The sequence below is a fragment of the Talaromyces marneffei genome, chromosome 2, assembly GCF_009556855.1.
Source record: "Talaromyces marneffei chromosome 2, complete sequence".
Taxonomy (NCBI): Eukaryota; Fungi; Ascomycota; class Eurotiomycetes; order Eurotiales; family Trichocomaceae; genus Talaromyces; species Talaromyces marneffei.
In genome coordinates, this window is record NC_072349.1 from 2395984 (window position 1) to 2408879 (window position 12896).

A 12896-nucleotide genomic window follows, 5' to 3' on the forward strand; every position below is an offset into this window, starting at 1 on the left:
AGTCAATATATTCCAAGAATTCGGCTTTACGAGCGGCTAGTACATGAGTTGCGCATTCTTGATCAACACATTTGACGTCGAAAGTCCGCGGGGGGAGAAACCGGGGGCGGTGATGCTTTCACGTCGAAACGAGCGCACTAATGTCAGTGATTTCGGCCAGTCTATTCGATGGTCGAGCAGTACGACGCAAAAGAGGGCAGAATCGGTATTAGAATGACTTCAGAAAGCTCGACAGCCTTCTCAGTCTGGTGACGACGGGAAGAGGTGACATTTGAGCTTGGTAGTGCATCGATGGTCTTGGCGCGACTGAGCTGTAGGCCGGATTATGGATTTTCCGCACTCTTCAAGCATGAATCTGTGGCCAGGCAAATAATTAATTACTAACTTTCAGACTCGTCTATAATTTTATTGTTGAATGGTTAACTTAGTTATTTCTCGCTTCAGCAATTATGCTTACGTGATTCTTGCGGTTGGCTCAGCAAGTCCAAAAAGATGTGAATACGCATCTCACACGAGCCAATGGTAATGCCATTGATCGAGTAAACACATAGGAATATTATGTGGTCGACATGTTTATATTACTCTTTCAATGCACACAAGCCTTATACAATAAAGGAGACTCCACCATGGTTTTCTGTTCTGGTTACGAAGGCATACCAAGGAAATCACCCATGTAAATCCAGATGACACAGAATGCGAAGCAGCTCGGTGCACAAAGGTAACGGATTCTTGTCTGGACTTGAATTCAATGTAACTACATACTGCTTCGGAATTTTTCATTGCATGCATGCGAATTAATCTGGACCGAGCTGGACGGGGCATATCAAAGAGCAAGTTCAAACAACAACTACACATGACTCGGCGATCACGATAACTACCTAATGTTCTTATCCGAGTACGTATCATAATCTGGCCGAGTCATCATCGATAAGGATAAGGAGTCCCCATGTGGGATGCAAGTGCACCGGCACGACGTCGAGAGCACTTACTGTTAGGAGTATCGTTGTGCGACGACTGACAAGTGAATTAAAACTTGATTCGCTCATCATGTTCTATGGCCGAATGGAATGCAGATGTAATCGACTGATCCAGTGACATCAACAAACCCTAGAGCTAAGATGGTTTTGATGTCGCAAATTTTTGACAGTATCATCGAGCTCTATTAGTCCGAGACTCCGAGGCCTGTACCTTGCAGGGCACAGATAGGAGGATATCTTATTTGACTCAACTATATGCTAGGTGTTCTAGGTAAAACAGAGATGAAGTACTTAATGGTTACGAGCCATACCTTCAATACACGCCTCTGGAGGACAGTCTGCAGATAAATAGATTCCTAGGCGGCTCCTGTGGTAATAATACCGTAACTGGGAGTGTTTGTATGGGTGGAATGGGAAATTGATGCTCGTGGTGCTTCTGCGCTAACACGAGTTGATGCTAGTGCTACAGTTCTACCCATCCCCATAGGCCCGCACCTGCCATGATCCGAGCCATAGCTGGACCGCCGACTGCCAATCAGAGCCCCCAGACAGGCGGATGGTTGTAGTGTTGTGGGGGGGGCCCAGTGTGAAAGTGGGCAAGACCACCCCTGCCCTGGCCCCTACCTCCTGGGAACCTGCCAATTCTGCCAGTTCTCTCTGAGTTCCTGCCCGTCGTGTTCCTGGCCGGCCGCTCTTGCCTTGCCCCTACCACTGCACTGCACCAGCGCCCGCCAGCCAAAAGTGAGGCAGCCCGAAACTTTTCGAGGCCACCAGGAACGGCTCAATTGTTTGTTCTTCTTCATCTCTTTTCTCGAACCTCGCCCCCTCGCCCCCCCCGGTTCAACGTCTATCCCTACAGACAGCTAATCTCCCTCGAGAGTTGACCTCTCTTTCTCTCTCTCTTTTTGTCTGTGTCTCTCCCTTCGTCTTTGTTGTTTGACTTTATTTCGTTCCTTCCTGTCTTGGAGCAGTGTCCTTTTCTCATGCTTCCCGCTTAGTGCGGTCAAGCTTCACGAGGGCTGTGCTGGACCAACTGCAAAACGGCGGAACCCGTCTCTTCGTACTGTTCAGGAACAGCAATTTACAATTCGAATTCGGCTACGGATTATATTCTCGTGAATAGCCATCGACCCCATAAATCCTCGCCGTCAGATGCCTTTACGACCATCCCGAACCCCTAGAATCATCGTCAATCAGTAACGGATTTGAGGTTGTGTTGGCAACAACGAACGGCGCACTGAATATACTCGGTTCAGAAACCGTTGACCTCCATTATAGCTGTTACTACTGCACACGTAACGCAAGAAGGGTGGTTCTTGAGAAAGACACTGGCAGAACCCATAAACCATGGCGTTCTTGTTTAAATCGAAGAAGGCCCAACCGGGTCAACAGCCAGGAGCACAGGGCTTTCCTCCCGCCAGTAGGAATATACACACCTCAGAGGGTTCAATGCAAGAAAAACAACCGTTTGTGAATGGCGACAGGCCTCGAGATATGGGCAGAATGGTGTCCCCAACACCAAGCGGAAGTATCAATAACTCTTTGAATTCCGTCACCACTCCGGGCAGTCCTGACCCAAGTCGGATGCGACAGCGAGCGGACTCTGAAACACAGGTACGTGATCATTTTTACGTGCGCGCATAAAATGCCAAATGACATGTTTTGCTGATTCCTACAAGCCGCCGCGATCACAATCATCTGCTGCTACCAGCTCGCCTACAGCAGGCATGAATGCTGCGCTCTACCCTTGGTCCCAGCGGCGCCTGAATTTTACCTCCTCAAACACCAACCCATTTCCTCGATATGGCGCCGCAATCAACTCAATTGCTTCGAAAGAAGGCGACATTTACATGATGGGTGGTCTGATTGACGGTTCTACTGTAAAGGGCGATCTTTGGATGGTAGAAAGCAGTGGAGGTAATCTTTCATGTTTCCCGATCCCAACAGTCTCGGAAGGTCCAGGTCCACGTGTTGGTCACGCGAGCCTGCTTGTTGGAAATGCATTCATCGTATTTGGAGGTGATACAAAAGTCAACGACAACGACGTTCTAGACGATACCCTCTATTTGCTTAATACATGTGAGTTTTTTAGCAGTTTGATTTTTCAAAGACTCAGTTGACTAATTTTGTCTACCGCTTCAGCATCTCGCCAATGGTCCCGAGCAATCCCCCCCGGTCCGCGTCCCGCAGGACGATACGGCCACACATTGAACATTCTAGGATCCAGGCTATACGTATTTGGAGGTCAGGTTGATGGTTTCTTTTTCAACGATCTCATTGCTTTCGACTTGAATGCTCTCCAAAGTCCTACCAACAAATGGGAGTTTTTAATCCGTAACACGAGCGAAGGTGGCCCACCAGCGGGTCAGATCCCTCCACCGCGAACAAATCATACGACTATCAGTCATAATGACAAGTTATATCTGTAAGTGAATCTTGAAGTAACGTTCCCTTTTTTTCGTGGGTCAAGCTGACCGCAATCTCAGATTTGGAGGTACAAATGGTTCACTTTGGTTCAATGATGTCTGGTGTTACGATCCAAGAACAAATAGCTGGTCAGAGCTTGACTGCATCGGTTTCGTTCCTTCTCCACGTGAAGGACATGCTGCGGCACTAATAGGTGATACTATGTATGTTTTCGGTGGTCGCAATGAGGACGGCATCGATTTGGGCGACTTGTCTGCCTTTCGTATCGGCAACAAACGGTGGTTTTCGTTTCACAACATGGGACCTGCACCGTCTCCCAGATCAGGTCATAGCATGACTGCATTCGGAAGGCAGATTATCGTATTGGCAGGCGAACCAAGCTCAGCACCGAGAGATCCGACAGAACTTAGCATGGCGTATATTTTGGACACTTCTAAAATACGCTATCCAAACGAAGCCGCTCCGAATGGCGAGAAAGCTTCTGATGGACGGAAAACAAGCAGTGAAAAGTCTGTAACTCCCACTGGTCGGGTCTCTAGGGAAGCGCAAAATGCCCCAGTGGACCAACCGCGCCGGATGACCACTTCATATCGAGAAAGCACGATGGGTCCTAATGTGAAGCCACAAGGTGACCCTTCTCAAGGTCCTGCAGGATCAAGACTTCCACGGGCATCTATTGCTCAGGCACCGGCGGGACCTCCTCCACCAGGTCAAGCGCCAACCCCTACCCCGCGAATGAATGGACAGGTTACACAGACGTCTAGGAGCAAGACACCGACGAAACAAGACCGAAACTACGGCCCTCAAGTTGATACAGTACGCGCCGCTGCGGTGGATCGTGATGTGCAATCTCCAACTTTGAGGGGCTCTCCAATGGACAGCAATCGGCCTCCAGCAGACACAAGCCCTGTATCTGGCGGTCGCCGTACTCCGAGTAGCCAACCTCCGTCAAGGACTGCTGCGAGGGCAATGGAAGCCGGAGAAGCAGCCCCTCTTATGAGCGCACCGACAAGGCAAAGATCACTGCAAAAACAAAGACAAAGAGCCTCCATGGATAGTACTGACGAATTGGTTCTCGGAAGGCAGTCAAGTATGGATGGTTCCGTTGAGTCCCGAAGTCATAGGAATTCCCGCATCCTGGGCGACGAGCCTAGATCACCTAGACTTACCCCTCACCAAGAAGCACTGATCAAGGAGCTCGAAGCGGCGAGAAATCGCAACGCATGGTATGCTTCAGAGCTAGCATTGGCCCGCAAAGCTGGCTACAACCCCAGTCCATCTAGTAGCTCAACGCTTGATGAGCGCCCTCCTGATGCGTTTACCGATGAGGATCGGCCGTTGATAGAGGCATTCCTTGCAATGAGAGCGGAACTTGCTAAGATGCAAGCCACCGTAGATCGTCAGGCTGCGATTGCCTCGAAGAGAGTTGCCGAGGTCGAGCACCAACGCGATGCTGCGATCAGTGAGGCAGCGTATGCTCGTGCCAAATTAGCCGCTCATGGTGGCAGCCAGCGTAGCACACCACAGCTCGAAGGACCATCTCGTGGTGATGATGAGACCAACTCTGAGCGCGTGACCGATCTGAGTAGAAGACTGGCCATAGCCCTGGCCGCACAGACAGAGATGAAATCGAAACTAGATGCCATGACAGTTGATCTCGATCAAGAAAAGAGAGCTCGCGAGTTAGCAGAAGGGACAAACGAAGCCACGCGAAAGCGGCTAGCGGAACTGGAAATGCAAAATCATGCGTCAGAGTTGGAAAGTTTGAGAGCTGAACTCCATCAGCTGCAAGCACATGCCAGACAAGAGTCCGCGCTTCGCTCCGAGGCAGAAGCTAATCATAAACAGATCAGTATCGATAAAGAAGAGTTGAGTCAGAAACTGGAAGATGTTACATCGCGCCTCAAAGATCACGGTGGTAATATGACATCACTACGTGAAGCCGTTGCAGCCTCTGCGGCAAAGGCTACCTTGATGGAGAAACATCTTGAGGAGGAGCGTGAACGCCGAGAAGGACTGGAGCGAAAACTGCTACAATTGAGGGCCGACTACGAAGAAAGGACGGCTGAATTGGAAACTGCAAATCGTCGTCTGAAAGAGGCCGAGGAATTGGCCGAAAGTCATGCTCGGGAGGCAGAGAGTCATAAGCTTGCCTTCATCTCAGGCCTTGATCGTGCATCATCAATTGATTCCGATAGCTCGATTCGATCGATAACCGACCAGCGCGTCGTAGCTTTGCAAGCTCAAGTTGAGGCAGCCGCTAAGCTGGCCAAATCGAACCAGGCAGCTGCCGACGAAGCTGCAGACAAATTGAGGCGTGCAGAAGAACGTATCGCGGGTCTTGAGGCGTACCAAGAGCAAGTCAGCCGTGAGGGTCTTCACCTCCGTCGTCAATTGCAGACAGCCATCAAAGATAGTCAATCCATGGCGACAGAGAACAAGGAACTCAAATCGCAGCTCGAGAGTCAGCAGCGTGATACCAGTGCTCTGGCAATTCAACATGGTGCTCTCAAGGATCTTCTTGGCGAGCGCGGCGTCCATCCTTCGGATAGCCGAAGGTCGCCCCTTCTGGATTCACCTGGGTCTCGTTTTGGCACTCCCGAACAAACACGTCTCCGCGACCTCGAGCAGCAACTTCAGGCTAGCTTGAAGGCTCACGAAGAGACCAAGGTTACATTCGAGTCGCGTGAGCAAGAAGCTGATCGTACTTACCGTGAGAAATTGGAGCAGCTTGAGAATGACTATCAGTCCGCCGTCCACTACGTCAAGGGAACAGAGAAGATGCTGAAGCGCATGAAGGATGAATTGGCTAGGTACAAGACACACGCTGCTACTTTGCAAACCGAGTTGGAGGCGGTGCAGAAGAATGTAGAGCAATCCTCAAGCTCTCCGGCTCCGGCTTCTTGGGAAAACGAACGATCCGAATTGCAGAAATCACTTGCGGAACTTCAGACCAACATGAGTACATCTATCAACGACTTGGAGAGCCAAATCACCAAGCTCAGGGAGGATCTTTCTACAGCACAAACTGAAAGCCACGAGACTCGATCGGCGCACGAAGCTGCCAAAAAAGAGCTCCTTACTGTGGCAGACAGGTCACGTGCTGAAATTGAGCAGTTGAAGGAAGAAAACTCTTTGCTAGAATCCCGAGCGTTGCATGCAGAGCAGCGGGTTACGATGCTACTTGAGCAGATGGTAACATCTGTGGACAATCATCGCCGTCAATCCCAGCACGGTCAAGGATTCAGCAGTATTTCGCGAACTCATAGTAATGCATCGACAGCGACAGCCGGCGGATTCGATGGCGGCCGCCCCCGAGATAATAACAATGTCTCCCGTGACGATTTGTTCTTGGACAACCGCAGCTCAATGGCCTTGGATTCGCTTGCCAATGAGTTGGATGCTCTTCGCAGTCACTGGGAGAGCACCAATCGTAGCCATCGTCTGAGCTCTACCTTTGACCTGGAGGCAACTCCCACCAAGGAGACGCACGAGAGCAGTACCTTGAGCGAGAGCGTTAGTAACTGGCGACGGCGATTGGAGGAAGAGGAGTTACGCGCGAGCAGCCCGGCCATTGGCCTCTCTGATGGACTGAGAACGCCAATTGCCGCAACTCATGCAGGCGCAGCAGAACATTCTGGCAGCAACATGATATAAGTTGAACCGTCTTGATGATGGAAAAATTTTTTCTTATTCACTGTTTTTCTTCTTTGTCTCCTTTTTCCACTCTCATCGTTGTTACATGTCTATTGTACTTCTATACCCACCTTTTCCCCCAAGACTGGTTTCTGAACATTTTAGTCTTGTCTTTTGGTTTCTTGTAATGGCAGGTACCATCATTTGATGGTGTCTATCTGTCCCTGTTCTTCCTGTATCCTCAATTTCATCCTGTCCGAACGTTTCGTTTCTGTTTCAATCTGCAGCCACTCTTTGCGTCTTTTGTAACACATCTTCATCGTCATTTATTTTACCTCTTGATTGGCCACATCTCTTTTCTTGTTTCCCCGGTATCGTTGTTCTTTGAGGGTACGACGATATCGAACTGTCTTTCTAGGGCTTTGATGAATTAATTATAATGTGGAACGGGCATTGCATTGAGTTTTCTTCCTAGGGTTTAAAACATTTTTGCCAATGGAACATTGTTCGATACTCGTCATTAATTCTTAGTTAGCATGATGCTAACTAATACTTCTACTACTCAAGTAGTACGCAAGCTCCTGATTTGATTCAGCCAATATAATCCCGCGGTTGCCCTTCTCTATGCATGAAAATCGCCCAATGTCTACCCAGGTGCCAACTCATCTGTAGTCGCAAGGCTGGGCAGAAGAAAGAGAGGCTGTGAAGCAGCTCGACAGTGCCCAAGGGTCAGACTAGACTAGCGAACAATGGCATTCTGGATCAATTAGAATCTAAGATCAAAACATTCAATGAAAGTTCAAACCATATGTATCAATCGGTCATCAGGCCAGACCACAAAGATTTTCTTCAGAGGTGGCAATGTATTATTTATCCAATCAATCAAATCGTGAGGTATTGCCATTGGATGGCAAACCCGATCCTAATCGGGCTTATTGAATTTGATCTTATCGGCCTCTAATTTTAGTACATTGAAGGACCGTCTCTGATATTCCTCGCCATTGTCACTCACAATACAAGCAATTTAGATTTACCCAGGCAAATAACAGATCGGTAGGTCAAATTAAACAGAAGAATGGAATAATTATGAATCAATGAGACTCGCCATCTCAAGACCAGCGTAGCATACGGTGAAGTTCCTCACGCGCTCACCGACTAATCAGGTTGGTTTTTCCGCCCTTATTTGCCCTTAGCACCGGCTGAGTGACCTTTCCCCCCCGTCAGCCTAGCCCAACCAACCACTAACAAAATCTCTCACTCTTACTCTCGTACTCTCTCACTCTTACTCTCGTACTCTCTCACCACTTCCCTCCTCTTACTCTCACTCTTGTCTTCCTCTCTCCCCATCATCCCACCCGCCGGACGTCGAGGCCTGTAGCCCTTGATTTCCTTTCTCAACCGAAAGATTAGAATTTTATTTTTCTTTCAGCAACTCCGATAATTTCCTCGTCGACAAAGGCCAAGCCATCGATCGGGTTTCCCACCTTGCAAACCGACCGACCGACCACACCCGACCGACCGTTCACTACGGCCACCAAACCCAACACTCAACAACAACATTCGGCCTTTTCGCCCTCTCACCTCCATTTCTACCTCCTTTGGTGGGATTTCTTGTCACCACAAACAGGTACGTTGTTTCTTTGTACTTGAGAAGACCGTCAAGTCGTTGTGTTCCCCCTGTTAGACGCCTCGGGTGGCATTGCAGTCCTGGCCAGCCTGGTCAGTCTCAGGCCAGCAAGTCCCCGCGTGACGCGCCCTTTTACAACCAACATCCGTCGGTCTGGCCCAATGCAGTCACCGTCCCCGACCCCTTCATCGTCTATTCATTATAGTAACACTATACTGCGAGGCTGGTTGTCTGTCAACCTTGCCTGAAACTCCTTTTTGTCGTTTTATCGTGTTTTTTCACTTTCTTTAGTCTTGCTCTCTTTATTCACCTGAACCTACGTCCAATCTTCTCCCCTCCCCCCCTCTCCCAGCTCTCTATCTTACTTCCTCATACTGACATATTCTCCTCATCAACTAGACATTCATATCTTAATCTTGCCTACAGCTTAGAGCTGTTTCGACTTCAAAATGACGACTATGGATTTGCGTGTCGGTAACAAGTACCGTATTGGACGCAAGATTGGAAGTGGTAGTTTCGGTGATATCTACCTGGGTAAGACTACACCCGTCATCGCCTTGTTGTTTTGATGAGGGACAAGACTAACCATCACAGGCACCAACATCATCTCTGGAGAAGAGATTGCCATCAAACTCGAGAGCGTCAAAGCAAAGCACCCCCAGCTCGAATATGAAGCCCGTGTTTACAAATCCCTTGCCGGTGGTGTTGGTATTCCCTTCGTGCGTTGGTTCGGCACTGAGTGTGACTACAACGCCATGGTCATCGACCTCCTTGGACCCAGTTTGGAGGATCTTTTCAACTTCTGCAACCGCAAGTTCTCTCTGAAGACTGTGTTGCTGCTTGCCGATCAGCTCATTTCTCGTATTGAATATATCCACGCCAAATCCTTCATCCACCGTGATATCAAACCCGACAATTTCCTCATGGGAATTGGAAAGCGTGGTAACCAGGTCAATGTCATTGACTTCGGTCTGGCCAAAAAATATCGTGACCCCAAGACTCACTTCCACATCCCTTACCGTGAGAACAAGAACTTGACTGGTACTGCTCGTTATGCCAGTATCAACACTCACTTGGGTGTCGAGCAATCTCGTCGTGATGATATGGAATCTTTAGGTTATGTCATGCTCTACTTCTGCCGTGGCTCTCTTCCCTGGCAGGGATTGAAGGCTGCTACCAAGAAGCAGAAATACGACCGTATTATGGAGAAGAAGATGACCACCCCTACCGAGGTTCTTTGCCGTGGCTTCCCCAACGAATTCGCCATCTACTTGAACTACACCCGCTCCCTCCGATTCGACGACAAGCCTGATTACTCTTACCTCCGTAAGATCTTCCGCGACTTGTTCGTGCGTGAGTCCTTCCAGTACGACTATGTCTTTGACTGGACCGTCTACAAGTACCAGAAGAACGCTGCCATGATTGTCGACGCCAACAATCCCAAGAAGGATAAGGAAACCGAGGAACAACAACGCCGTGCTGCACAGGCCGCCCCAGCTCTTGCCAACCAGGTTCCTGGCACCAAGCCCAGTGCTATTTCCAGCCAGCGCCGCAAGGTCATTGAACGCGGCGCCGTCGACACCCCGGACACCAACCGTGCAGTTGGAGGGAGTGACAGGATGTGAGTACTATGCTATCAAGGTTCCTTGTAGGGGCCTCCTTTTCTTCCCTTCTCCTCTATACGTTATGCGTTTGCTGGAATTGAGTGACGCTGGCAGTGGAGGATAGATTAATTATCAAAAAAAATTCAAGACTCTGACTAATCTCATAGTCTTCGGCGTTAGGCTTCGTTCTGCTTCAAAGGGTGCTGCTGCAGGTGCTTATGGATCTGCTGGTCACCGTTCGAAGCGGGACGATGGTACTGGAGCCCAATGGTATTGATATACTCGCAGCATGTTAGCCCTTGAGCACACCTAAATATTTTTGAGCTGATGCTCTAGTCTGCTGGTGTCTGTAAGCTGTGATTCGAACATTCGGATTTCTCTTCCAGACGACCGAAAGCACGACTATGGATCATTATCTCCACTTTTTTCTTTTTCATGGACAACCCTTTCTCATTCATACACTATGCGCACCAGAATGATATTTCGACTTTCACATTTCATGTTTCGGGTTAATGAACACGGCTTCGGGTGTCGACAATATCTTGCTCTGCTCTATGTTCGGACTGGCTGGGCCTGGATTTTTCGACATCGACTTCGAGAGTATCTCAAATCGTTCTTTCGATACTTGACTCGGCCGTTTATGCGTCTTCCGATCGTTTGCATCCTCGGACGACTGTCTTTATCTTTATCTCGAACATGAAAGTCGGCGCTTTTTTACACAACAACTTCGGTAGCTAGTTTTGCTCTGTTCTGAGGCATATGGAGAAAACAATTTCTTGTCTTCCATGAACGGCTATGCGAAGTTGTGACTGTGATATGGGTTGGGAGTTGACCATGGAGTTGATATGACGATCAAGCGTTATCAACATCAGTCATCTTGTTTCTCTTTCGGGTTGTTTCTCATCACTTTTTGCCCATCCCCCGCCCCTTCCCTTTTTGTCATTATTATTTCCCAATGTCTCATGCTTGCTTGCTGTCCCTAAATTGCTATATTGATTTGATTTGTTATCTCGACGTGGATTCTGTGACAGGGGACGGGTGTAGGCGGGAGTGCTTACTATGGGGAAGTTAGTCTTACGTTGGATTGATGTGCAGCTGAGGAGCTTGTTTTTTGTCTGACGATCAGACAGGCAGAAGCTGGCGGCATCAATGATACATGGAAGTTAGCTTTTACAGGGTTGATGGTGGTACTGGCGATGGATGAATAGGGTCGCTTCCGGGGTGGTATCGGATTCACGTCGAGTATGTTATGCTGTATTACGTTAGCTATTTCTATCCTGCAATTTAAACCGTGTTTGTCTTTGCTCTCAAGAATATATATATATATGATAAAGTAACCTCGTCCGTCAAGTCAAGTGAGGGGATTGTGCATATACCGGGCCCCCGACTCCCGACAGTCGGCCCTTCGATGACTCTCGCAGGTTTTACTAGGAACGGCAAGGCGTAGACAAAACTAGATATAAGTAAGTAAATACGTACTTGCAAAAGGCCCAATCAGTCCCTCCATCCGATCACATGATCCTGCCAGACCTTATCGTTCCTCCAATCTGGCGAGAGGGGAAGATGGCTTACGAGGGTACTAGAGTATGCGTGTGTGAATTTAGTAAGCTAGTTGATAAGCGGGTGACACGTATGGGGACAAAGGACAGCAGGAAATGAGTCCGTGTAGTGTATAACCAGAGGATAGACCTGGTCCATGGGATGAGGAGTCTATATAGCTACCTAGCTACGGAGTAAGTTATACTATGGGTAAAGTTTTGGGATTGAATTCAAGTGCCGAGGAGATTTTTTGACTTTTCTGCTTGTTTTACGCAAAGTTTCATCTTCTAGGGTGTAGCATACATACACTTCTCCGTCGCAAAGGAACTAGATAATACACCCCTGCTATCATTTACCTACTACGTAGGCAGTTAGTTAACTAGTTAGAGTTGGAATTTTACGTCAAAAGACTCCAATCCCATCCCGGCCTAGTCTATAGCTTTCCCTGCAACAGTCCAGTCAACCAATAGAAATTGGAGGTTGGGGGGGGTTATTTTTATTTTTATTTTTATTTTTTTTTATTCTCGTCCTTTGACCGCTTCTGGGAATGTACATGGGCTTCAGCCGTTCGACTCCACTGGAATGTTATGGATATCGAATTTTATATTTTCTTTGAGGTTTGAGGTCAGTCTGAAATATTGATTAGTAATCGGCTATGTAGCTAAGTTAACTAGTTAAGTTAGTTAACTGTTAACTTAACTAGTTGGTTAGTTATCGAGTTTTCAGGCATGAGTAGAGTTTTTCTCTAGAAGGTAGGTGGGCTATTAGCCTAATTTGCGGCCATGGAGTTTCCATGTACTGCCATGGACGCTGGGAGGGTTGTTTGCGAGAATACGTACGTACATATGTACTGTAACTTATGTACTTCCGTAGTCCAGTTATGCGTACGGAGTACTACAGCTACAGTAGGAGAATGTGGGACATGCTAACTATGCATCCACACGTGTGGCTGATTGACCTCGAGCCAGTCCCATTCTGATTGGCCGTTTATCCATATCTATCCCACGTTGGGACTAGCTCCCGTCCAGCCCGTCCATCCAATTGTATTGCTCTCTTTCCGTCATTTCTCCATACTACCGTAGTAAC

General features: G+C 48.3%; 2 protein-coding genes across 2 annotated transcripts; both read left to right on the plus strand.

Annotated features, from left to right (window-relative positions):
• Positions 1–2324: 2324 nt before the first annotated feature.
• Positions 2325–7061, plus strand: EYB26_003227 (uncharacterized protein; the record flags this gene model as incomplete). Its single annotated transcript, XM_054262530.1, has 4 exons — positions 2325–2591; positions 2657–3056; positions 3120–3402; positions 3464–7061. 4 exons carry the CDS (start codon positions 2325–2327, stop codon positions 7059–7061), a joined length of 4548 nt encoding a protein of 1515 aa, XP_054118505.1.
• Positions 7062–9116: 2055 nt separating this feature from the next.
• Positions 9117–10548, plus strand: EYB26_003228 (uncharacterized protein; the record flags this gene model as incomplete). The annotated part of the gene is made up of 3 exons (XM_054262531.1): positions 9117–9201; positions 9262–10288; positions 10439–10451. The coding sequence occupies 3 exons, from the start codon at positions 9117–9119 to the stop codon at positions 10449–10451; spliced, it is 1125 nt and encodes a 374-aa protein (XP_054118506.1).
• Positions 10549–12896: the final 2348 nt, after the last annotated feature.